Source organism: Schistocerca piceifrons, chromosome 9, assembly GCF_021461385.2.
Source record: "Schistocerca piceifrons isolate TAMUIC-IGC-003096 chromosome 9, iqSchPice1.1, whole genome shotgun sequence".
NCBI lineage: Eukaryota > Metazoa > Arthropoda > Insecta > Orthoptera > Acrididae > Schistocerca > Schistocerca piceifrons.
Window position 1 is genome coordinate 132481360 of NC_060146.1, and position 26478 is coordinate 132507837.

General features: G+C 38.4%; 1 protein-coding gene across 1 annotated transcript in view; it reads right to left on the reverse strand.

The window, feature by feature from the left end:
* LOC124717079 (nuclear RNA export factor 1-like) overlaps nucleotides 1-26478 on the reverse strand; it is a 144428-nt gene that overhangs the window by 36085 nt on the left and 81865 nt on the right. Inside the window, exons 9-10 of the mRNA XM_047243767.1 lie at nucleotides 22548-22584; nucleotides 8119-8348 (exon numbers count right to left, since the gene is read on the reverse strand). Coding sequence (XP_047099723.1) covers nucleotides 8119-8348; nucleotides 22548-22584 — 267 coding nt within the window. The remainder of the gene's footprint in view (nucleotides 1-8118; nucleotides 8349-22547; nucleotides 22585-26478) is intronic.

Below are 26478 nucleotides of genomic sequence, written 5' to 3' on the forward strand. Positions count from 1 at the left end.
TCATGGCAGCACATTACCAAGTGGCAGTGCAAACTAACAACTGTAAGCAACAGGTGTGCATTCAAACATTTGTCGAACTATTCGTATGCCTAAATGAGTTACAAGATTTCAAAATTTTAAAAGTTCATATAAAACAAAGGAATGTCTCTTTTCAGTGACATGCTGTGCCATTAAAATCCACCAGACTCAACATCTTGTGGAAGTTTTTGAAAGAGAATGTCTATTTTACAACAGTGTGCTAAAAAATAATTCAGTAAGTCTGTTCTCAATATCGGTTCAGGTATTACAAGTCACACATATTACTCGGCTGACTTTCCCACTTCGCTGACACAAGCTGCAACTCTCTCCCGCTTGAGGGCTCTGAATTGTAGATTGTAGCATGGCAGAGTGGAATGTAACTACGTTCGAGCATGAGAAAAAGCCTGCTGTAAACAACATCCTAACTGCAGAAAATGTGCTCGTATTGAAATTCATAGAAGAGTGAAATTTGTGTACAGTGATGATTGTGTTGGCATTAATAAAGCCCAAAATTGGACTGCTCGTATTTGTAATGAAGAGAACTGTGGTGTTTACCCCATAGTGTGAGTGAGTTAAAAAAGGATGACAATGTACGTCAACTGACGAGACTCATCGGAACCGGTTGCACTCTTCAGAAGGAATCATTGACTAACACAGATACAGCTCTCAGGTAAGTTTGGCATATCATATGAGCACATACAGGCTGTCACTGCAGATCTGTCGTACGGCAAACTGTGTGCACAATAGGTGCCTCAAATGCTCACTCCTGACACGAAACAGAGGAGATTTGACATTTGTCTACAATTTCTTTTGCATTTTGAATGTGAGGCTGATCATTCCTTAACAACATTGTGACAGGTGATGAAAGTCTGGTTCACCACTTCGACCCTGAAAACAAGAGAGCCCCACTTAAGTTCCATCACAAGGGATCACCGACACAAAAAAGTTCAAGATCATGCCAACAGGAGGTAAAGCCATGCTCACTATGTTCTGGGATGTTCAAAATGTGAGGCATTTAGAATTCATGCCTAAAGGCAATGCCATAAATTTTGCAAAGTACTGTGACACCCTCAGAAAACTGAAAGCACAAGTTTGAAGAATTCATTTGCACATGGGGCATGACAATGTGAGGCAACATGTGAGTGCTGCAACAACTGCAACAATCCAATGCCTTTCATTCATTGCCCACTGATCGTCCTCCCCCAACACAGACTTGATTTTCAGATTGCAGGGTGGCATTCTAACGATGCTGGGGTCACACTGTTAATGCACTACTAGGTACCTGTTTTTGTCAATATTTACGTCATTGTCAGCTTTTGCTGAGGTGCTACTTTGTATTATATTTATTGATAATTTTTATTCCTTTATGCTTTTGGGTAATTATAAAAATATTTAGTAAGTAGTAAGTAAAATACTTGCATTCAGTAAAACCAGTCATCCAGCCATTTTTAATCTCAAATTAAAACGAAACCAGATAAAAATAATAATCAATTTCAATACAAGTTACATTTTGCAATGAAACATGAATTTCTATTTTTCAAATGTACAAAATTCAATCAATGTAACTTCTCTGAAAAATTATCTCAGTGTGTATACGACCCTGGACAACTGGGAGATCTGGGAAAAATTTGGGAATTTTTTCATCTGGGAGAAAACTGGGAAAAACCCAGGAATTTTTCATTGTTTTAGTTTTCAGTTAGATTTTGGCAATTTTGGCTGGTAGGAATCGATATTCTAACAAAGGATATTACTGTATTCCGGTACTGCAGAATAATACTGCAGTAATAAAACATTAACAAGAGGAAAAAAAAGGAAATAAAATCTAAGCTGCAAAGGAAATGTGTCATATACAACAACAAAACACAGTGCTCATACAAGCGTCTGTCAACAGCAAAATGTGTCAAAGGCTGTACGTAGACTATGCAATGCTTCAGTACAACAACTTGCCTCCCATGAGTGTGACATTACAACTGTTTACATTAGATTCGTTTGAGCAGTTGCGAGCGGGCTCATGCACATGCGCTGTTAAGCTGTGTGTGAGTAGTACCTTCTCACATTTCTGGCTACAGATGTGTGGCTGTTAGCTGTATAAGCAGCATCAGATGCTACCCGGAAAAATTTTACTGGCATGCCCAGGCTGCCATATTCACACATGCGCAACAGGCCTGGATCTGGGGGGGGGGGGGCAGGGGCAAACTGGGGTATCTGTCTTGGGTGACAATTTCAGGGGCAGTGGGAGAGGGAGGGGGGGGGGGGGCAAATCCATATTCTTGAGGAAAAAACCTTGTTTCTCAAAGCGCCTAGCATCCAGCACACATTGGTCTATCGATTATCTGTATGATTTTGAAACGCGTCCCTGTTGGTCTTTGAACATTTTTGAATACATCCTAAGTTGATTTCTGAATGAATCATAAGTTGATTTTAGAAATTGTGTGCATAGTGTACGTGATGTCTCTGCCAGGGGAATCCCCATCACATCTAGAAATAAACTTTCCTACAGACAAAAGAGGATGGGGCTATAAGAGCTGAGCGGAATAAAGCTGAACAGGTGAATGCCAATCGCTGCCTGTTTATGTGGTTGACTGGGTTTGCGAATGATCAGCGTTGTTATAATTACTAGCGAAAGCCATAGATTCAGACTACCAGAATGGAAATAAATGACTAACAGGAATAACATCCAAGAACATGACATTTTGATAGTTTTAGTCAGACTGCTACACTAGTAAGGGTCAGTTGTACAGTCCTCAGCTAGCCGTCACTTAAGTTCTATTCTGGGAGTAGTACGGAAAACATGTTGTACGAACACGTAATAATGCCTAACTGGAGAATAAAAGCGGGATAACTAAACCGGTGATTGGGGCAGGGTTAGTGAAGTTAACTGGAGGATAAGTTTTGACAATGGCAGGAATAGTTACAGAATTAGTAATGACTAGATTGTTTGTTAGAACAAGGAAGTAGAAGAAACGTTTATGGAAGAACATGAAGATCCCAAAATTATATAAAAATTTCATACTAATATTTTTTGATCTCATACCGGAGAAGCTGGAGCATATGAATGAAATGTGAAACTATTTCCTATCATAAAGCTTTTTGCTTGTAGTAGGCCTAATAAGCATTTGATATTGGTACTTCATGAATTATATTCTGTCGTGTCATAAAAATGACCATTTGTTCCAAAAAAAGTCTCATTTATTTGGCGTATATTGCAATTACTACAATATTTGACAGGCAAATTTCATTCTAACTAGCAGACAGTGACAAAATACTCGTAATCAGCTCGAGAAACCACACCAGTCTTGGGTACTATTTGTATTAACAGCTTTATCAGTATTAGACAATGACATTTCGTCCTTTAATGTAGCAAAACGTTTAACGAACTTTGATGAGGTAATAGATTCTTTTGCAGGAAGGAAAGCACGCAATGTAAAGTCGTAGCAAGATTAGAGAGAAAAAAAATGCTAGGATTTAAGTATTGAAGAAATGTGTACTGTCTTGCTTGCCTCTTGCCTTCACTGGTTTTAGGTATCCTATATTTAATTTTTTTTCCTACAAAACAGCAAGTATTAGCTAATAAGCAATAAAGAGTGAAAATTTTCCAAAGAGTTCTTGTTCTCCTGGTTACAAATAATCCCATCCAGTATTTGTTGCGAATTTCTCTCTCTCTCTCTCTCTCTCTCTCTCTCTCTCTCTCTCTCTCTCTCTCAAAAAAAAAAGGGCAGGATGTCAAACTGGCCAACTGGGAGCAAGAGATGCATCACAGGACATTTTCATTTCCACTGTCCTGCATATGTTTTGTGGTATCCATTACAAAATATGCATGTCTGATTTCGACAGAGTGAAATACAATGATGTATGATTGAAGAATGCTGTGTGAGGAGGCGTGGCACTGCACTTTGGCACATTTAAGACCAAATAACATGTCTTACATGTCCCTCAAAGATGTATGTTTTACGCATCAGATTCTTCAGAAAAATGTGGGCTATAAAACAAACATTTTTTTCAAAAGTTGATTTAATTTTTGGCGTCCTACTTCAAATACTGAAGGAAGAGGGAGGGGGGGGGGGAGGTTTAGGTGATCCACTACCTAGTATTGCTCCAGTTCAGAAATATCATAAATCTGGGACTGATACACTGAGCAATCAGAGTTTTAGTGGGGAGGTGAGTAGTCTTCACATGACGCGTGTTTTTGTTTAGTGATTTTGCTGTTTCCTCTTCGTTTATTGCTCTCCTGTCAAATGAAAACAAAATGGATTTCTGTGGTCGGGAGCTATCAAGTGAATGAAAATACATTCACATAATTACAGAAGACTAAAATAAGTTGTTAGTTTCAGATTTTATTTTATTTTCACCTTTATGAGAGTCAAGCATTAATTTCTTTGCAGAACAATAAAGTTATTTTTGTCGGTTTACTAAAGAAATTTGGTTTTTATTACTCTTTTCTGCTGAGGCAGCCCATTTATCTGAAATGAAGTGTTTAATTCCACACTGTTGGCTACTTTCGACTGTTCGCTACATTTCAAGTACACGTATTCATCTTCTAGCACTTATGGCATTATGCCATAATAAAAAACCAAACATGGAATAATATAGTACTGATACTCCAAGAAAATTTACATCTGAATCTGGACATACGACTGTGCACTTTAGGCCAAATTCTGCATTTTAGTACGAGTCACGATATTCCCATGCTCTTTGAGTACCCTCTCATGTCTTGTTTCTCTTATGACATAATTTAAGATATTTTAATGTTTTGCACATACGAATATATGGCTTCCTGCATCATCGTAGCTGCACAAGTGCAGTGACGCCTGTTATATGGCGCTTTCTGGCAACTCCTGAAATGAACCTATTTCTAACACGTCGAGGGGAAATATTGTGAATGGTGGTTTGAAAAGTGTTACTTTCAAAGTAAATTTCCTTTTATGCAAAATGAACTATATGTGAGAATGTATGATGAATTTCTTAAATCACAGAGCATTTGACTCTAATTTAAAAGTCGACTCTTCGAGGACGACCATAAGAAGAATTTCAAGTCCAGATGGTCAGACATTTATATCTTTATTAAAAATTTTACTGGCACTATTGGGTGATGTATCATAAAGTGTAACATGCGCAAAAAAGATCAACACTTTATGTGAAAGCTTAGATTTTCTTGCAGCTTATTAATCTTTGAGACCAATATTATATGTGAGAGCTTTGGTTCTCTTGTAGCAACACTATGTGTGTTAATTAAAACCATTAACTTTTCCTATTTGTGCGGTTGCACTACTTAACAGTGATGTTGCTTTTGGCTGATTTCATCATGTGTCCTATGCTCTGAATATTCGCTGTCATTGGCTGCCGAGATCACGTACATGAGCTATAACTGGCTTACAAAAGCGCATTGCAATTTCGATTTCAAATCTTCAGAAAGTAACAAGGGGTGTTTGGTGGAATTTGAAATTATACATTTGCAGTACAAAAATATGCAGCATACATGTTGTTGCACACCACAGATCTTTCCAAAACATGTTTTTTTCCTCCAAGTTTCATTTTGTCAAGTGCTGGGATATTCTATGCTGGTGTATAAAACTATAACCATTCAATGGACTGATAAGTTTTACAGTTCCAAGGAAAAGTATACTGTCCTAATACAGAAAAAGTGTATTTTCACCCGGGAGAAAGTGTATTTTTAACCGTGAAATCCGGAAATTTTTTTTCCTTGTCCGCATATACACCCTGCATCTGTGATACATGAGAGTCTTGGGTTGCTAGCTGTTACAATGTGAAAATAGTCTGTGTTATGTCTCTGGAGTAGTCTCTTGAAAAAATATTGTGTTTTTCCCTCTTGTTCTGTAAATACTGCTGAATTCTAAAATGATGAGACTGACTTGAAGAATTTGATGAGAATGGAGTGTACTGTCTGTGTAAAAAGAACACGAAGTGGTTTTTGCTGATTTTAATAAACAGCCAAGTGGGAAGCTTGTGTTTCAGCCACACAACTGATATAAATACAGATGATTATTAACCCCAGGTTAACAGAAGAAATGAAACAAGGATGCCAAAATTATCTGCAATCAGTTATGAAATGTACTCCACTCTCAATTAATTGGAAGTGCAAAATAGAAGTAATCAACACTAAAATTCCTTTATTAAGTAATTGTTTCTAATGATATCATTGTGGGAGCTAGGTACATTTCAGTCTGTTTCACTTAAAAACACCTTCGATAAGTTCACTTTGTGATAGGGATGAACCGGTGCAAGCATAAGAGAGGTTGTGGCTCCATCAACGAAGTTAAACATTCTGCAGTGACAGTATCAACTAACTGATCTCTCTATGGGAGAAATGTGTTCATTACCAAGGTGGCTATATTGAGAAACACAAGGTGCCACCCAATATATCTGAGAAATTCATTGTAAAAAACAGAAAATTATACTTACGTCCTAATGCCCTACACCTTCAAGTAGTCACTTCGGGCATATACGAAACGATTCCTGCGCTGTTCCCATTCTTGTAAGCACTCTTGGAAGTCCACACGGCAAAAGGTGCTCAGGACCCATCGTGATTCTATTCAGAATTATGTGGATGCATTGTCATGGTGCATCAACCGCTTTTTCTTTTTCCAGAAATATGGCCATTTGCGCTGAACATTTCCCCTCAGTCACTTCAAAACCTCACTCATTCTCAAGTTGGTGCTTTATTTGAAATTTCATTATTTTACATGTTCCAATTCTGTAGTACAGTCTGAAGTTATGCAACCATCCACTGCTTCCCTTGAAATCACTGCAATCTATGTTGTGTGCAATTTGATGTCCATAACATAGTAAATTGTATCAAGCATCCTTGAAATACACAAACACAACTTTTTGTAACAAGTGTGCCCTCTCTTGAATATTCGTAGTTTTTATGATGCACTACACAGTCTTATTGCTGTGGACTTATTCAAAATATCTTCACAATTGTCTTTTTACAGTGCTACAGATGATCTTCCATGTGCAGAATTATGTTTAGTACCCGCTCCTCGGACAACGATTATCCTTTATTATGTTTCACTGAAAACAGAATTTGTGACTCTCAGTCTGACAAGGATGATGAACTAGGTGTCTCAACACTTGTTTCAGTATCATTTTCACTTGTTAAGCACGTATCGTCATCACTGTACTCCTCACGTCCATTTTTTGTACAGACGAGGGTATATGACGCAACACATTCCATTGATGCATCTTGCAAAAAAATTAATATTTTATCTGCCAATTCTTTGTCATTGTGTGAAATTCCTCAAGTTTCTTTTCGACAAAATGTCAACTTCAGCAGCTGCTGCCATTGCCATTGCTCTGCTTTGTTTCAACAGCACTAGCACTGTTGTGAGTTACTCACTGACAAAGTAGTTCAGCTATGTTCCATAGCCTCACGCTGTGCTTGCCACTTGATACCTTCAGTCCTTTCCCCTGTTGCTGTTAGCAACTAATATTGTGGCTGTGTGGTAGACAATATGTGGGGTGTCAAATGTTATAAAAATCATTGTCCTTTTGCAACCTTGCTCTCAAGTGGTTCCTTGTAAGCTATGTACTTCAAGACATCTAGTAACAGAATGTCTTACTGTTACTGGTTTGACCAGTGCAATGAAATTCTTACATATTTTTGGTAGCACCTCGAAAATATGTAGATATGAAGAATAAAGGTGTAGTAAGTTATTAAAGTCTGTTTTATTTAAATCATTAAAACTTTCGCATAAAAAATTCAGAGGCATTACTTTTCAGCATGCCCTCATAACAAACCAAAATTTTAATGGAACTGAAAGCTGCCGTTTAAGTTGAGGTGTGTTTGACTGGCCAACACGTGTTGGCCTGAGTTACAAGTAATTTATAGCTAAGAGTTGAAAATTGTGTTTGAGAGAATGGCTGCCACCACGATGACATAATTTCTTGATTGACCATGTAAATCTAATATACGACATTAATCTTTGATTTTGTGTAAATAAACGTGTTTTTCTTAAAAATCTGCTCACTACCGCACTTTTGAAAACTATCAATGTTCCATAGGCCACCCTGTATTTGTGCTTAGAATAGACTAGGAGCCCACAACAGATAATGAGAGAATACCGGCGGAGGTGTACTTACCTTGCATCGCGTGATGTGCTCTGATCAGGAAGGTACATGCTAGAGAGTGAGAAGTAGGCATCCTCGTGGTAGAGTTCCCACAGCCAAGTCCGATCCTCACCATCGTACAGTGTGAAAAAATGCTCGAGAAACTGGTCGGCGAGCTCACCCGAGTTGCCCCCGCTCCTACAGAAAATGTAATTTGGCCGCCACCGAGGTAAGCCCGGAGTGCGTTGAAGGTAAGCCCCATCCTAAAGAGAAGATCAATCATAAATATACATTCCAAACTCATACAGTATGATAAAATTACAGTACATAATTTCTTTTGTGTTAAAACTTAGTCATCACAGCAGACAAGCTATGTTTTTTGTCAGATAATTTTTATTTGCTCTTAACTATGGCGGTTGCCAAATTGGTGAACATAACATTTTTAAATCGTGTAATCTCTATGTATCCCTAGTATTATTATTCAATAAGTTACTATAAAACCAAATTTATCATTACCATATTTCCATAATCTTTGCTGTGTTGCCACTATTGGACTGGTATTCAAATTTAGGGATGCTATTTTAAAATGGACTGAGGGCATCTGCTGGTAAATTTTTTCACTCCTTTACTCCCTATACTGTTTAAAAGTGTTTACCTCCATTGCTGTTCCATGTTTCTACACTTACTTGGCACTGATGGTCTTTCCTTCCCTACACTTATGTCATGGATCCATCCTCTAATGTAATCTATTTTCACTTTTACATAAAATTAACTTGCAGGTGATTTTTCTTGATACAATAACCAAAATCTCTACCCACATGGCAGAATTAAAAATGGATGTTGTTAGAACAATAAAAAAAAAATAGAATTTACTTATCTTCTATGCAGGATGTACTGGTCCAAGGTTATTTTCATAAATGATAACCTCACACATTTATTTTGATAACTTCTTTATTTTTCCATGAGCAAAATATCATTATAAATATCTTCAAACTTAGCTTCTTCCATTCACATAGCAATATGCACAGAAACCAGTGTTATTTTTTTTTTTACACATGGCAGTGCTCAATCGGTCAAATACTGTTCTCAAATACTGACCCATCAAATACTGTACCTTGAGTACTGCTTTTCAATACTGACAAACCAAATACTGCAGCACAGGTATAAGTGTGTGACACATTTATAAAATTTTTAATAATAAAATTCATATTCCATTGTAAACAAGCTTAAATACAATTAAAGCTGGTTATTTATTAAGAACTGTTAAATTCTCGTGATATATGTGTGTTTCAAAATAGCAATCTCAATGTCTGAATGTACAACTGTTTATGAACTTTGAAAACTAAGTAATGAAACAGATAATGATTGGTTAGTTATAGCATTGTACACACATCAACGAACATTTTGTGTCACCCCTTTATTTCAAAATTTATGGCACAGAAAACAAAAATTAGCTCTGAAACCTGCATCTATTATTCATTTACATGTAAAAAAAAACCACCAACAACATCATTTGTGTGATGACAGAACAACTTGTTTCTCAAGGGTTTTTTCATAGCACTCCCAATCGACATCAATACAATCAATACATGGTGGAATGTCCCATTGCTTGAATGCTGCATTGAATCTCTTGAGGCACACCACCTCATCAAAATCATCCCACTCTTCAGTGGGTATTCTGTATATGTGTGACAGAGTAAGTGATCACTGTTAATATCCAAAAACAGCTTGTTTCAATTGATCACACCCATGTTTGTTTGGGTTCATGTACAAGGAACAGGCAGGCCATCCCATTCTGGTTATCACAGTGTGCAGAAGGAATGTGTTCACAACAACAGCATGATGAGCATGCAACTTACTTGTCCATCAAAATATGACTGTCACCAAAATAATGGTAATACAGTCCCACTATTGACTGCATAATCTCATCCCTGTACCACATAGCAGTGAGATTACCCTCAACAACCATGAGAGCTGTACACTGACCACATGTAAAGCCACCCCAGGACATCACTCCACCATAATCTTGTTGCACATGTAGGACATAGTGTTGGAGGCATTTGATACTGCTGGGTTGTCTCCAAACATGTCTGCGATCATAAGTGTACAAACTGATCCAAATTTCTACAATATTTTTTGCCCATCTGTAATGGAATCCACGGCGTCATATACAACGTGGTGCTTGCCACAGTCATTGGAAATGGAGATCCACATTATGTAATCATCTCCTAAGATTTTGATGCAAACAATGACACCACTGAGCCTCCCTGAATGCTGAATTCAATTCTAGAGCATTCAGCCCATATATCCTTTTACTTAAAAAATCACAGATATCAATCATCCTATGCACCTTTTGAACAGGGACAAATTTCCTGAAAACTGTCAATTACCTGTCAATTGAAACTGATTCCACGTCTGCACCACATCGCTTTGACTCCAGTGCACATGTATGGGCAACTTCCCTAGTCGACAAACTTTCTGTATGTAACATGATGATGAGGACATTATCGTCAGTCGTGACTGTTCTTCATGGCACGATGAATGTTCATTCTATTGTTCCACAGACATCTGTAATGCATCCCTACTGGTGCTTCACTTTCAACTGAAATGCTGCAATTCCTCAAAGTGCACTCTTCTACCTATAGGCAGCACTCGTGGTAACTGTGTGTATTTACAAATGTCAGGGTGACCTTCTGGCTGGTTCAGGAACAATCACAATAGCAACACAGCTACATGACAAAGGGGTGATGCAATGCTTTTATTGATGTGTGATTTTACATAGGTACCTAATTCATTTCAAAAGTAACATTTTCAGAAGTATTTTATGTCATTCTTTACAGTTCAGTAAAAATAAATTTTCAATTAACATTTTTATTATTCCTGAATGTTTATTTGTAAGCTATTGAAACAATGAGTGTCTTTTCTTTATGAGCAGTAATTAACAAAAATAATATTTTACAAGAACTGCTATTACCACAAAATAAATATAAATCACATGGAAGAAAAAATAGAACCTTGCCAATTTGTCCCCTACGAGTCTGGGAGCATGGTTAGAGCTCAAAAAGAGGTCAGATTATCAGAGGAAAACTTTTATTGACCCAAAATAGCACAAAACAGCTCAATACAACATTAATTTTCAACTGGAAATACTGTCTGAGAAATTGCAATATGTTAAAACAGTAACAATACAAACAGAAAAGGTTGACACACTAAAAAATCTTACAGGAAAGTGTAACAGACAGTAGTGCCTATACTGTAAAATATATCTGTATCATATAGTAAGATAATGTTACTGTGTGTGAAAGTTTAACATCTGTACAAACTTTATTACAGTACTCCACTGACACACAACTGAACTGCACTTAACTGTTTAAAACATGAGAAATCAAATGGTAAAAATTTAAAAAAAAAAGAAAAAAAAAGAAGACTGCAGTTTAATGTTCAGTCACTATAAAAAATGTTCTGTTCTTAAGCAGGATGAAAAAAGTCTATAATGTTCTTTTGCTTAGCAGATGATAACCTCCATTTTGCTACAATGGTCTGCCACTTCCTAATCCATAAAATGTCTATTGGGGTAGACACAGAGCTTTGTTTGATGTACTGAAGGGTCATATCAATCGCATTTTCAGCATCTGTATATTATACTCAAGCCGTGAGTTCATTATCTTTGTTGCTATTATCATCATTCTCATTAGTTGTTCAAATTATAGCACCAATGATATGCTCATCAGTTAACTCTGCTTCCATTGTGCAGTCAATGTCAGCTGTACTGATCCATCCATTTATGTCACTGGGCTCAATGTCCAATTGTAAAAACATTGTTATATGTTTATGTTTAGCTGGAGCCACAGTTTAGTATTACACAGTTTATGTGTAAGGAGAACATTGCTGTTAATTTATAAAACAAACGTGAGCTCAACAACACTTATTGATCAAATTAGAAACAAGTTCTTTCACACTAAAAGTGACTATCGCACTTAGCAATGGTCAGCTGCCTACTGATTGATATCTCAGGTGACGAGTCACCAACAAGTCCAGTCGTAACTGTAGCAGTGGTCCTTGTACGCAAACAAACACCGGAAATGGAATGTGACTCAGGGAAGAGGCAAAATCTAAAATGAACAGTCCAGTAACACTTCATCAAAATGGGAAAATTCCTAATGGCTCAGTCACCAGTTTGCAACTGAGAACCAGAATGGTTGGTTGCCATAAGCTCTCTGTTCTCCTTGATGGGTGGGCAAGTGGGACCTCGGACCCGACCACAAAAAATGAATTAAGGTCTTCGAAAGTACATCTGTATTCAGAATGAATTTCCCCTCTGCAGCACAGGACACACAGATTTGAAACATTGCGGGCGTATTAAGCCTCGAGCAGGCACGTCTACATATAAAGTGCGCCAAACACAAATGACATCTTGTACCGTTCCACAGTTGTTTTAAATTGGCAGCCTGTGCCTATTCCTTCATTGTTGCTTCAGACGTTGTGTTGTGTTACAGCTAATTGAACAGCAGTAATGTAAAATAAACAGCAAGCTAGGTGGGAAAAATTTACGATCTGTGCAAGGAAATGCCCCAGTTTCCGAGGTAACAGCACAATCCCACAAAGAGGCAGTTTTCTATAATTAGTAATTGAATAAGCATTTGCCTGGTATACGACACAACAGCATCGTTTAACATGCCAATGGGTCACTACTGAGCGGTAACACTTGTATGTGGCAACAGAGTGATACAATGACAATTTACTGCTACTTTATTATTATTATTTAATTAAACCGTAATTCATCTCATATAATCTAAGTTGATTTTATTGTTGTTTAATTAAACTACGATTAAACTGTGGGTTTGCTCATACATGTTTACCTTACTAACATAAAAACAACTATTCCTTACATTTGTACATAGTAAGCCACATGCTCACTCGTGTTATAAAACTTGACATGACCACTTGAGGGTTAAAACTGTGTGCTGAACCAGGACTCTGACTGAAAACATTGCCTATCTGGGGAAAATGCTCTACCGGCTGAGCTATGCAGCCACGATTCACAACCTGATTTTCTTCCACCAGCACCCCTCTCCTGCTTTCCAACCTTCACAGAAGTTCTGCAGCACACCTTGTTCAACTAGTGCTCCTGCAGGAAACAACACAGCAGAGAAATGGCTGAGTTGCAGCCTAAGAGAATGAATTTTCAGCTAGCAGTAGAGTGACGATTTGTACTGTTGTCTTGTGCATACACGCTGCATGATGTAGTAGAATGGGCAGTATATAACGAACAGATCAATACTGAGCATTTTGGAGATTGTGATACTACTGCTTGATGTTTACATGACACAGAACTTTCAATTGTAGTGTCTTACACTTATCATATCTCTGAAAATTATTTAACTTATGACAAAATTAGGTGAATAATATTCAAATCCAACTGACTTACATGGTAGTGTATGCACAAAATATGTTAGATTGAGTGTGAACATGCACAGAGAATATTTGCAGGAACAGGACACAAAAAAGCAGTAAAACTAATCATAGAACTCAATGAAAGGACAGTAAAATCATGTTAGTATCAAAACTCGTGGTTTAATTACAGAGTAACTAAAGGATGTAGCCAACCAATAGTCAACAGTCAATAATTGGTGGAACTTTGATATGAAAACTGATTTATTTCAACATACTAATTATATCAAACTGGGTGCAACTATATGTCAAACTAAATTTTGTCATCAGTTTCACGGAAATTCATATATTTCAATTTTAAGTTTAATGAAGTACAATTCAAACAATACATAGAAAACTAAAATTTGTGCCTGTCTTTGCGGAAATAAATACATGGAAGATTAACTTCCAATGTGTCACCTACATCGTTCAAAAATTAGTGTACCACAAACACTGTCTTGAGAATGCTAGAGGTGAATACCAGGCATGTTTCATATAGCAAAGGAAATTTATTTCTGAAGAGCTACACCACCTAGTCAACAAAAAGCAGATGTGTAAATTAAATATCAAGATTGTTGCCAGAAGCATCGAAACATTTTGACAATATCAAATGTGAAAGTCCACTACCAAAAGAAAAAGCAAAATGTACCACAACATTGTATAAAACAAAGAAAAACACAGTACTGAGGAGACATTACGAGAGAATGTGGGATATCAATTATTAGAGTTTGTTATTGAGTGACAATATATGTTGAAAGGACTATTGGAAGATGGAGAAACTCAATGCTGAAAGAATGTCAAAGATGGCACAGCAGTACATCAGTAGTAGTTTTCCACTGTGTACTGTAAACATTAAAGCTAACTACGCAGATCACCTACCTTCGCCAGCGGGTGTGTGACGTGTTTCTGGACATAGGGAGGGACAGACTGTACTTTGTGGCATTGCGAGTGTGTCCTCTGTCTCTGTCTGAAGGCACAAGCATTGGGCATTGCTTACCTGTGAAGTGACAAAACTCTGACAGGACCAGAGTCGAAAGTAAAATGATTAGTATTTGCTTTTCAATATGTCTTTTCCACATTCTGGATTTTCGAAACAACAACTGTGTAATATACATCAAAGATGAACTCCTCTTCTTTAGTTTCTTTCACCAATTACTTGGCTTTTCAATATATTCAGTACAAAAATCAACAACAATAATGCTTTAGAGATTTATTATTATTCTATCATATGTCAATTAAAATATTTTATTTCATCTCTGAATTTTGATGAACTTTTGTTACATGTACACGAGTACTCACATCTGGCTTGAGAGGCAACTAAGTGCTTTTAGGCACAAACTGGGATGCAGTCGATGAAGGGCTGGGCAGGGCAGAAGGAAATACTTCATAACACAGTGTGTGCACGTACTAGGAAGCAGTTTCCACTGTTGCACTCACCCCTGAGAGCACCCACTCATATGCCACCTGTCAGCTTCGTGGCACCTGCACAATAAAGTGTGCCCCGGATATCATCCTGTCCTGCACCTCAATTTGCACAGTCATATTTACATCGATGAGTCACAAAAACCTTCACTGCTCTGTCCTGACCCGTTCTTCGTCGGCTGCACCCCAATGAGCAACTGGCCTAAAAGTTTTACTCTAATTATTGTTTGTTCTTAATTTATATTGTAGTTTTCCACAATGCAGAATTAAACAGGATGACATACACTGAGGTCCTCATTGTCACTCTGTGCAGCATTGGTAGCCCCGTGAACACCTTCTATGATGTAGGAACTTCATCCACTCCTTGACTTCCAAGGAGTACCTCGAACAAAGAACAACAATACAAAAACTAATATTTAAACATGTACAGGATATCATATCCATAAAAGTAACAAATTTTAAGACTACTCTTTTTCTTTTGACATTAGTTGTATTAGTTGGACACACGCTAGCTCTTTTATAGATGATGAGGATACGGAAATTTTCACGACTCTAATGCTTGTGGGAAAATTTCAGAATTTAATTTAGTCAGATTCTGTATGTTCATATATTAAGCCCCATATAAATGGATAAGCCTGTTTCTATTTTCTAAGCTATGCAAGAGTCCGTCACCATCAAAGACTTCTGAACTTAGTAAAAGTCGTCAGGTTCCTGACTGATGCTCCATAGTTATTCATTAATTTGGAACTCTATTTGAAGATAAATGCATGATTTATTCTTTTCTTAGCATACAGTGACTCTGATTTTCAATGAATTTAATATTTAACTGACAAAATAAATGAAATTACAAACAACATTAACAGAGTCAACATTATTGTTTTTCAGACGTTTGGGTCATCATTATTCCTCAGAGCAGCATATAATGTGGAGATCTCTTCGCTTTACTTGTGATGACATCACGAGCCACTCATCTACTCTCACCACTGCATGAATCCCAAAAGGAATACCTCATACAGAGCAACAACAGAATGTGATCTAAACTAACATTGATACAAAATATAGTTAACTTTAAATCTCGTGAATATGGATTTATCTAACTTCCGAATAAATTCCCACTAATGCAAGATTTGTCACGCTTGTTCATTTGTGCACAACTACAGTATCGGAGTTTCTGATTAACCTACTAACTGTAACCAGAATTATTACCACGGAAAATTTTGTACCCCTTCAGCCAACTAATTCAAACATTAAATATCATAACAAGAGTTGTCATTTTAATTATACAATAAATATTTCAACCACTTTCTACTTTAAGAGACCTGTCACATTTGGCCATACCACAAACTTCCACTTATTTTACTCTATTAAAAAAATATACACTCCATATTTTATAGACACAATTTTTCAATATAATATTTAATAAAGTTTCATTTTTACAAAAATCTTAATTTCTTTCCAGCACAATACCATATAAAAAGAGATTGGAAACTATTATAACTGTTATTGTCATATTGTACTATTGATAGAACCACAGAACGAAAATTTATTTGTCACCACTGTCAACTGTTTACAGCGCACTGAGGGAAACACTATGAGACGATAACAAGGAGAACACTGATAATAGTATATGACAAGAACACACATTTAATGACAAATACTCAACTTTGTACCAATTGTCTCAGGCAGCAGATCCTGAAGTTCAACATTTCCAGAAGCTAAGGCTAGATAGTAAACAGTTTTTGTCCAACTAGAATGTTCACTACAGACGGGCTGGCGTGGACTCACTAGAAGCAGACGGTGTGGCACGAAGTACGATGTGGCAAGAAGTACACAAGTAGGAGGTGATCTTCTCAATAGTCGAGCTGACTCACAACTGCCCGCTCTGCTGTAGCACAGACACATATCATTTCTCTGGCGGTGCCACTGTTGCGTCTTATTGGTGGGGCAATTGCTGGGCTATACACCATCTCTGGAGTGGGTTGCCGACCTATCAGTGCTTATCGTGCTGCCTGGTAGTGTGTGCTGTGCTTACAACACCACAGCCTCAACTCTGGCAGATCTCTAGAAACATGTTTTGAGTATGCTGGAAAGTAGACAGGTTCATGCAGTGGAATATTTGAACACGGATAACAAGACAGTAGAATCGTACCCATAAGAGGAAGTAAGAAATGAAAAGAAAGGTTAGAGATGTTAGGACTGAATACAAAAAGAAGACAGCCATCGAAGATAGGTGCCTTTCCCATCCGCTACACCAGGATCCCTTCCTGGGAGGTTCTTTGTTGGTGGACCAGAGGATACAGGTGCTCATCAAACCCACAGGACAGACACCACCAGCTTAATCCCCAAATTCCCAGAAAAAGGTTATTAAGCCCTATTAAGGAAAGCCTATGGAGAGTGATGCTACAACACCTCAGTTTGACATTTGAACCAGACTACAAACCGATATGAGTAATTAGTGATACATGCAGCCCTTTCTTAAATTTGTTACATATGGCAAAAACGAGAACAGGCAGGAACTTATATTGCTGTTAAGCAAATCAGCCTCAGAAAATTATAGAAACTCATACATATTGTCATTCAGAAAATTCTCTTGGTACAATACCTATACCACATTAGTGTTATCAATCTGTAGAAATACGTACAAATCCTTAATAAAGTCGTCGCTCAATAAATCGAACCTTCAAAACCCCACTACACAAAATAAAAAAATTATAAACCACTAATCTTAATTTAGAAACTTTTCATGGAATGGATTCACTCACTCATTAGAGCTTATCTCTCCGAGAGGGAGAATCCCAAAGGATATTCTCCTTCCTCTCGCATTGCCAATACTGGCATTATCGTATCTGGTAGACTCTCCTGTACAAGCTAAATTCCAACCAGGAAATTAGTACTTCTCTGTAACAAGTAAAAAATATTACTATAATAGATAGAATTTTTCAACTATTTTCTCACTTTTATACTATGCTTATGAGTTTTAACAATAACTAATTCCCTCAAAGGGCACTGCACAGGGGTCTCATGTTTCCATCTTTCCTTCTATTTCTCTCCCACACTGATAAACATTCGTTAATGAATACCACTACTTCCTGGTCATGAGGCATTCTGGTATAACTGGATATGGAATAGTACGAATGTGTGAAGTAATTACTTTAAGACTTATGCTACATGTTTTCAGTATTTTATATACTATTCTAAATATATTCTTAAATTAATTATGTTTTTTTATATACATGTTCTGGAGTCAAATATAAATCCTCTAATTATTAGCTTAAATCACTTCTGACAGGTTCTTTTTGACATGTGAATCCCATGAAGCAGACCATTTATACACATCATTATTTAATGAGGTTCCAATCTCAGCATGTACAGTAGTAACAGCAGAATGCAACTTATCCTCTATCAAATCTTTGTAGGAATCAGCTTCCAGTTCTCCCAACCATGATTCTATTTCATTTCTAAACACTGTAAGCATTTCAGAGTCCTTAGTTGTGACTTGTTCTAAGTTATCCTTTGTCTACAGTTCTTCTTTTTCTAATGTGATGATGGTGGTGGTGGCCTTCAGTCAGAATACTAGTTTAATGCAGCTTTCCACACTACTCTCATCTCTGAATAACTACTGAAACCTACATCCTTCTGAATCTGCTTACTGTATTCTTTTCTTGGTCTCCCTCTATGATTTTCCCCCTCACATTTCCCTCCATTACTAATTTGATGATCCCTTGACATCTTAGAACGTGTTCTGTCAACTGATCCCTTCTTTTGGTCAAGTTGTGCTATAAATTTCTTGTCTCTCCAATCCTACTTAGTACCTCCTCATTAATTATGTGATCTACCCATCTAATCTTCAGCATTCTTCTGTAGCACCACATTTTAAAAACTTTTATTCTCTTCTTGTCTAAACTACACTCCTGGAAATTGAAATAAGAACACCGTGAATTCATTGTCCCAGGAAGGGAAAACTTTATTGACACATTCCTGGGGTCAGATACATCACATGATCACACTGACAGAACCACAGGCACATACACACAGGCAACAGAGCATGCTCAATGTCGGCACTAGTACAGTGTATATCCACCTTTCGCAGCAATGCAGGCTGCTATTCTCCCATGGAGACGATCGTAGAGATGCTGGATGTAGTCCTGTGGAACGGCTTGCCATGCCATTTCCACCTGGCGCCTCAGTTGGACCAGCGTTCGTGCTGGACGTGCAGACCACGTGAGACGACGCTTCATCCGGTCCCAAACATGCTCAATGGGGGACAGATCCGGAGATCTTGCTGGCCAGGGTAGTTGACTTACACCTTCTAGAGCACGTTGGGTGGCACGGGATACATGCGGACGTGCATTGTCCAGTTGGAACAGCAAGTTCCCTTGCCGGTCTAGGAATGGTAGAACGATGGGTTCGATGACGGTTTGGATGTACCGTGCACTATTCAGTGTCCCCTCGACGATCACCAGTGGTGTACGGCCAGTGTAGGAGATCGCTCCCCACACCATGATGCCGGGTGTTGGCCCTGTGTGCCTCGGTCGTATGCAGTCCTGATTGTGGCGCTCACCTGCACGGCGCCAAACACGCATAAGACCATCATTGGCACCAAGGCAGAAGCGACTCTCATCACTGAAGACGACACGTCTCCATTCGTCCCTCCATTCACGCCTGTCGCGACACCACTGGAGGCGGGCTGCACGATGTTGGAGCGTGAGCGGAAGACGGCCTAACGGTGTGCGGGACCGTAGCCCAGCTTCATGGAGACGGTTGCGAATGGTCCTCGCCGATACCCCAGGAGCAACAGTGTCCCTAATTTGCTGGGAAGTGGCGGTGCGGTCCCCTACGGCACTGCGTAGGATCCTACGGTCTTGGCGTGCATCCGTGCGTCGCTGCTGTCCGGTCCCAGGTCGACGGGCACGTGCACCTTCCACCGACCACTGGCGACAACATCGACGTACTGTGGAGACCTCACGCCCCACGTGTTGAGCAATTCAGCGGTACGTCCACCCAGCCTCCCGCATGCCCACTATACGCCCCCGCTCAAAGTCCGTCAACTGCACATACGGTTCACGTCCACGCTGTCGCGGCATGCTACCAGTGTTAAAGACTGCGATGGAGCTCCGTATGCCACGGCAAACTGGCTGACACTGACGGCGGCGGTGCACAAATGCTGCGCAGCTAGCGCCATTCGACGGCCAACACCGCGGTTCCTGGTGTGTCCGCTGTGCCGTGCGTGTGATCATTGCTTGTACAGCCCTCTCGCAGTGTCCGGAGCAAGTATGGTGGGTCTGACACACCGGTGTCAATGTGTTCTTTTTTCCATTTCCAGGAGTGTATTTATCATCATGTTTCACTTACATACATGGCTACAGTCCATATAAATACTTTCAGAAACGACTTCCTGACAGTGAAATCTATACTCCATGTTAGCAAATTTCTCTTCTTCAGAAACACTTTCCTTGCCATCGCCAGTTTGCATTTTATATCCTCTCTATTTTGACAATCGTCAGTTATTTTACTGCCCAAATAGCAAAACTCATCTACTACTTTAAGGGTCTTGTTTCCTAATCTAATTACCTCAGCATCACCTGCTTTTATTTGACTACATTCCATTAACCTTGTTTTGCTTTTTTTGATGTCCATCTTATTTCTCCTTTCAAGACAACATCCATCTTGTAGAACTATTTCTGATACTTGCTCTCTATTCACCAGAACATTCTGTACCAATTTAATGTTATGTAAATGTGCAACTTTGCTTTCTAATTTCTCTTCCACCAGATCTTTATGATCATTTAAATCTTGTATGTGTTTTAATGCTCATTCCACTCTCTTTTCTAGTTTATACGTTACCCCATTTAATTTTGAACCTAAATCAAGGAGTTTATAATCTGTGCCACAAACACTTCCAGAATCTCTTGTCTCTCTGAGAAAACCTTTCATCAATTATTGAATATCTGTTGTCAGTATCAGAAAATCCTTTGTGCATTCTTGTTGTCAAGTGTGACACTGCCCGTATAAATTTTTTGAATGCTTCCTTTGCCCACTTTCAGAACTACGTTTGTCAATCCCCTCACAAATAATATTTAAAAAAACAAGAATTGACATTACTGGTATTGACAATAATTAAGAACTTACTAATAGTACATGTTATACACTTCTTTTTATCTAAGACTTATAAACTAATGACCATACAGCAGAGATGGCGAGTTGCATATAAGCACAACAAAAAGACTGTCACTTCCATCCTGGATTTTCCATTGTTTGATTATAAACTAATGACATTCACTGAACAGTTTCACTATCTAAACTGAAATTTGTCTCTCAAGACAACTGTATAAATTGAAATCAATGCTCCACTACACAATTAAACTCACACGTTCTGGTAAAGTGAACCCCAATTAGAGTTTGTACAGGACATGTCAGCTGCTCAACTGTAGAGGCCGTGTGAATCAGGCCATCACCGGATGCCGCACTGGGCCGGCTGCCTCGGCTGGGTGTGAATTGTTGCTAGATGGGTGTAGCACATCCACTGCACTCTCTGCGACCACTGCCCCAGACAATTTTTCACAGAAAATAAGCTACTTGTCCATCACAGGAATGGTGTATGCAAAGCTTCTATATGTGCAGCTCCAACTTTCACATTTGATCCTTTCTCCTTCGAGACCATTCAAAAATATATTAAATTTTGAGACTTCCTTCCTCATATTTAATAGTGACTGGTACATGCTGCGGAACAATAGTTATTACTTTTTGATCTCATTGTTGAATGTCTGAAGGCTCCTTTTTGAGTACTGTTGCTATGAAAAATTCACCCTTATATATTCTGTGATGGCAACATTAACTATTATAAAAAATGTTCAAATGTGTGTGAAACCTTATGGGACTTAACTACTAAGGTCATCAGTCCCTAAGCTTACACACTACTTAACCTAAATTATCCTAAGGACAAACACACACATCCATGCCCGAGGGAGGACTCGAACCTCCGCCACAACCAGCCGCACAGTCCATGACTGCAGCGCCTCAGACCGCTCGGCTAATACCGCACGGCTTAACTATTATAAGGCTGGCTTCCGACATTATACTCTGGGTTGAGCTTGGAAGTCACTGACAGCACCTGCTACGATGTAGGGATGTCTGCTGTCAAACTTGTTTACCGCATGCTGCCCCAGGAGTATCTCAAATAAATAATGAAAATACCAAACAAATATTTGAACATTTATAGGATATCATCCACATACAAATAACAACATTTTGTATTACCCTTGTCCTATTTAATCATTATTAAAATTATAATAAAATTAGTTATGCACACATTAGCTCATTTATAGACGATGAGAGTACAGAAAATCTCATCTCTAATGTTTATGCAAATTCTGTACAGTCACACCTGGCAATTGGTAATGTCCTCCTTCCCTCCTTCCTTTTTCAATATATATCATGGTGTAATCCATCAAAGTATAAAGGTATAACATAACATTAATAATAGATGCCTTCTTGGCACGATCACAAATTCTTGCAGTATTCTAAGAACTAATATATGAATAACAAACTAATTCAAAAAATATCAAGAAGCTGAAATTATAAAGATCATGGATGCATACTTCGTAACTTACCAATTTAATAAGACGAGGGAAGTTCACTCTGATGACACTGGAATGAAAACAACAATATTAAAATTACTTGCCAGCTGTTTTACTTAAGTAAGACATAAGATACAACAAACTTTCATAGCACCTGTCAATTAAACATGCACCATGTATGACGACAGTATTTAGAAACTGTTGTGTGTCCATTCAGTAACATCCCTTAAAAAGATCAAATACCTAGGCTCATTACAGTGTTATGGTTGGGCTCTTAAAGTAACTGCATCTTGCAATTGAATCTGGCAGAAATGGGTTGCAACGTTGGGGTTAGGCTACTCTCCTTTGAGGTTCTTCACAAATTCTGTCCTGCATAAATTTCTACTTTCAGTATGTCAGAATAACACCAACAGTAACAGTATAAAATAATTCTTGATTAACATTAAATTGATGTGGCTAGCTGATAACCAATATAATAATGGTAAATATACCTACACATTGTGAGGGTACACAATTTAGCTGAATTAAATTCATGTTTTTTCCCTGAAAGTGTTGATGGTGCAAAGTTTTCTATACCCTCATCATCTATAAATGAGTAAGAGTATCTGAAATTAAAATTATTAAAAGGAGTATGATGTTTAAATATCACAGAAATGTGTCACTTGTAAGTATAAATCCTGTATTAGTTCAAATATTTGTTTGAGGTACTGCTCGTGCAACATACGGCAGTTGGAGTTTGTCAGCAGATGTTCGTACAACACAGCAGATGCTGCATAGTGCTCCCGACACCACAAGGCCTGCCAAGGAGGGACTCTGAGAGAACTTAGTATCTGCTCGATATACAACTCTGTATGCAAGCTTGTAATAAATGTTGATTTACATCAATGAAAAAGAATCAACATTTGAAAATATAGTATAATGTGTGGAGATAAAAAAAAGTCTACTCTCCACGTGGTGGCAGGAGAAAAATATATAAAAGGTATTGAAATGTGCAACCTTTCAGAGTCACTAGCTCCTTCTGACAGAAGGATTGAAAGGAAAGGAAGAGGGACGAAGGGCAGGAATTGACAAGGTTTAGGAATTGGGGAGACTTATCTCACCCCAGTGCACACACCAACAATCAGTCTTTCCTTCTCATCCTGTTCGGTAAATCTCCCCAGACCCAGGATTATTGGCAATTTTTCCATAACTTTCCCTCTGTCCTAAGCCTCACCAGTCCTTCTCCTTCAACCCTTGTACTTTCCCTTCAACCCTTCTGCCAAAAAGAGCCACTGGCTCCAAAAGCTTGGGCACTGCCGTATAATTTATGTGCATTTTCTCCTGTCATCGCTTAATAAATGTTGGTTAGCCAATAAAACTGTTGGAAGTCATTTTGGAAATGATTAATATAGAAAGATCACCAGTTAATTTCAATTTGATGAAGAAACTCTTTAATATCATCGTCACCATTATCATCATCATAGTTCTGCTATGTTAGAGCGTCTTTTGCATCCCCAATTCTAGTGGTCCATATCTTTCTTCTTAACACTGCCATAGGTGCTGCCATCCAGTACTTTGTACGGAATCTGTAATCTCTTCCTTGCATGTCTTCTACATGCCCTTCTCAGGCTGTTTTCACACACACCTCCTTCTTTCATAAAATATGCCCTATCCAGTTTCTCTTCCCTCTTTTTATTACACTCAGTAATCATCTCCACTCTCTTACTCTTCTCAGTAATGCCTAATTTTCACCCTATTCATCCAATTGATTTTTGCAGTCTTCCTCCAAGTCCACATCTCAAAACCCCACCGCCTCACTCCGTCTCTCTTCATAATTGCGCCATTTCAGCACTGTACACAACACTCCTTACAAAGCACTTCATCAGTCTTTCCCTTAAACCATATTCCATATTGCTTCAGAAAACTCTCCTTCTCTTATAAAATGCCTCTTTCCCCACTGCTATCCTGGTTTTTCTTTTTGTGCTTCACTTCCAGTCACAGTTTATTCCACTTCCTATGTACTTAGGACTTCATAAATATTCTGATGTTCCCTAGTTCTGAATTGTCGTTACAGTTTTATTTTCGACTACATAAAATTACCTTTTTATTTCCTCCTAGATAAAATCAGACTTAATTAAAAGTGAATACAAGCACTTAAATTGTTTCTGATGTGGATGACATGATGACTGCTAGTATGAGACAGAACCAGACATTCAGATAGATGTTACAATGTATGCTTCAACATCTCGGAGAGGATTTATGATGCTACACAAAATTATTCACCTATACTACACTCATCCACTCTCACCTAAACTACAGCACAAATTCCTGTTTTCCAATAACCAACTGCAATAACAGTTCACTCTTTGCATCACTGCTATTCTTCGAGGTGAACCAATCACTGGAAACTGTTAAATCTATTAAATATCAGGGAGAATTTTTATGGAATTACCTGAATTGCAACCACCACGTAAAACTAGTTATAGGAAAAGTAAATAATACTGAAATTGAAGAGTCCTTGCAAAATGTTTGGCCCAGTGTCAAAGGAAACAGTTTGCAAATCAATAGTTTGACCAATACTTGAGCACTGCTCCTCAGTCTGGGATCTAGTATCATGGTGCGTGCTTACTGTCCAAAGAAAATTCTAAGAGCATATGTTTGCAAAAGCTTTAACCATTCAACTGCTTTCTCCTACGTAAATCACAGAAATTTGAAGTAATATGGAGGCTTATGAACAGTTGTTTTTCTCATACACTATTAGCAATCAGAAGAGGAAATGGGGAAGGTGACACTGGTACAAAAGATACCCTCTGCCACAGATTATAAGGTAGCTTACCGAGTACAACATCTGTTCAAAAAACCCTGGAACTTTGTCCACAAAACTTTTCTACCCTTATCTTTTACTTATTGTGTATGGTCTCCTTTGAAACACTCTCCTCTACTATTGATACATTGCTCCCAATGTCGTCCCCAGTCCCGGAAGCAGTCTCGGGACACCTCTTGCTGGATTGTGCAGATCACCATGTGCGAAGTTTCTTTCACGTCCATTGTTGCAAATGTTCGCCCTTTCAATGCTGTTTTTAATTTTGGAAATGAAAAAAAGTCTTTAGGGGCCACGTCCGCAGAGTAAGAAGGATGACGCTGCACAGTGATTTCAGTTTTTGTGCAATAGTCTTGCAACAATGGGGATGAATGCACAGGTGCAATACCATGATGCAAGAGCCATGATTTGTCTTGACACATTTTGGGCCATTTCCTTCTCAACTGAAATGTTACATTCTTCTTCAAAATCTCCCAGATAGTCAGTCTTCGATTGGAACACACAATTTCGTTGATGTTCTCGATACAGGTGTCATCAGTAGACGTTGAAGGGCATCTGTAGTGCCTTGAGAATTTTGGGGTAAATTCCAGAGACACTCGTAATTCCACCATCTTGAACACATGTTATTTTAGGGATAAGTGTGGTAAAGTAGAACCATGTCTACTGCCCCACAATTATGTGTGTGCAGGACGGACGTGTATCGAACGGATGATCAGCATGAGCAGGTAGTTGCTGAGCCCGCCTACGAAGTTAAGACAGCCCGCTCAGGGAATAAACGCGTCGTACTCTGTGCAACGTAAAACATTATTGTTGCGAACATCTGAAGGTTATTGAAAGAAAAGAAGGGACTTTTTATTCATTCATTCTCTCACTTACTGTCGTAAAGTCTGGACAGTTGTCTTGTTAAACTTGGAGAGATTTATAGACCGTATTTACAGAAAGATGATTGTAATAGCTTCTGTCGGACAGGAAGGTGTCGTGCTTACGGGAAATGTTTCAGTGTATGAAAACTGTTGTGAGTTATGAAAATACAGTGAGACTGAGTTCACAGTATTCTCAAGTGTACCGAGTTATTTAAAAGTATAGAAAATTCCTCCAGAGTAGCATCTATTCTTCGGAGAAAAAGCTGGGCCAAATATCGCAGCCGGCTATCCCGAAAGAAGA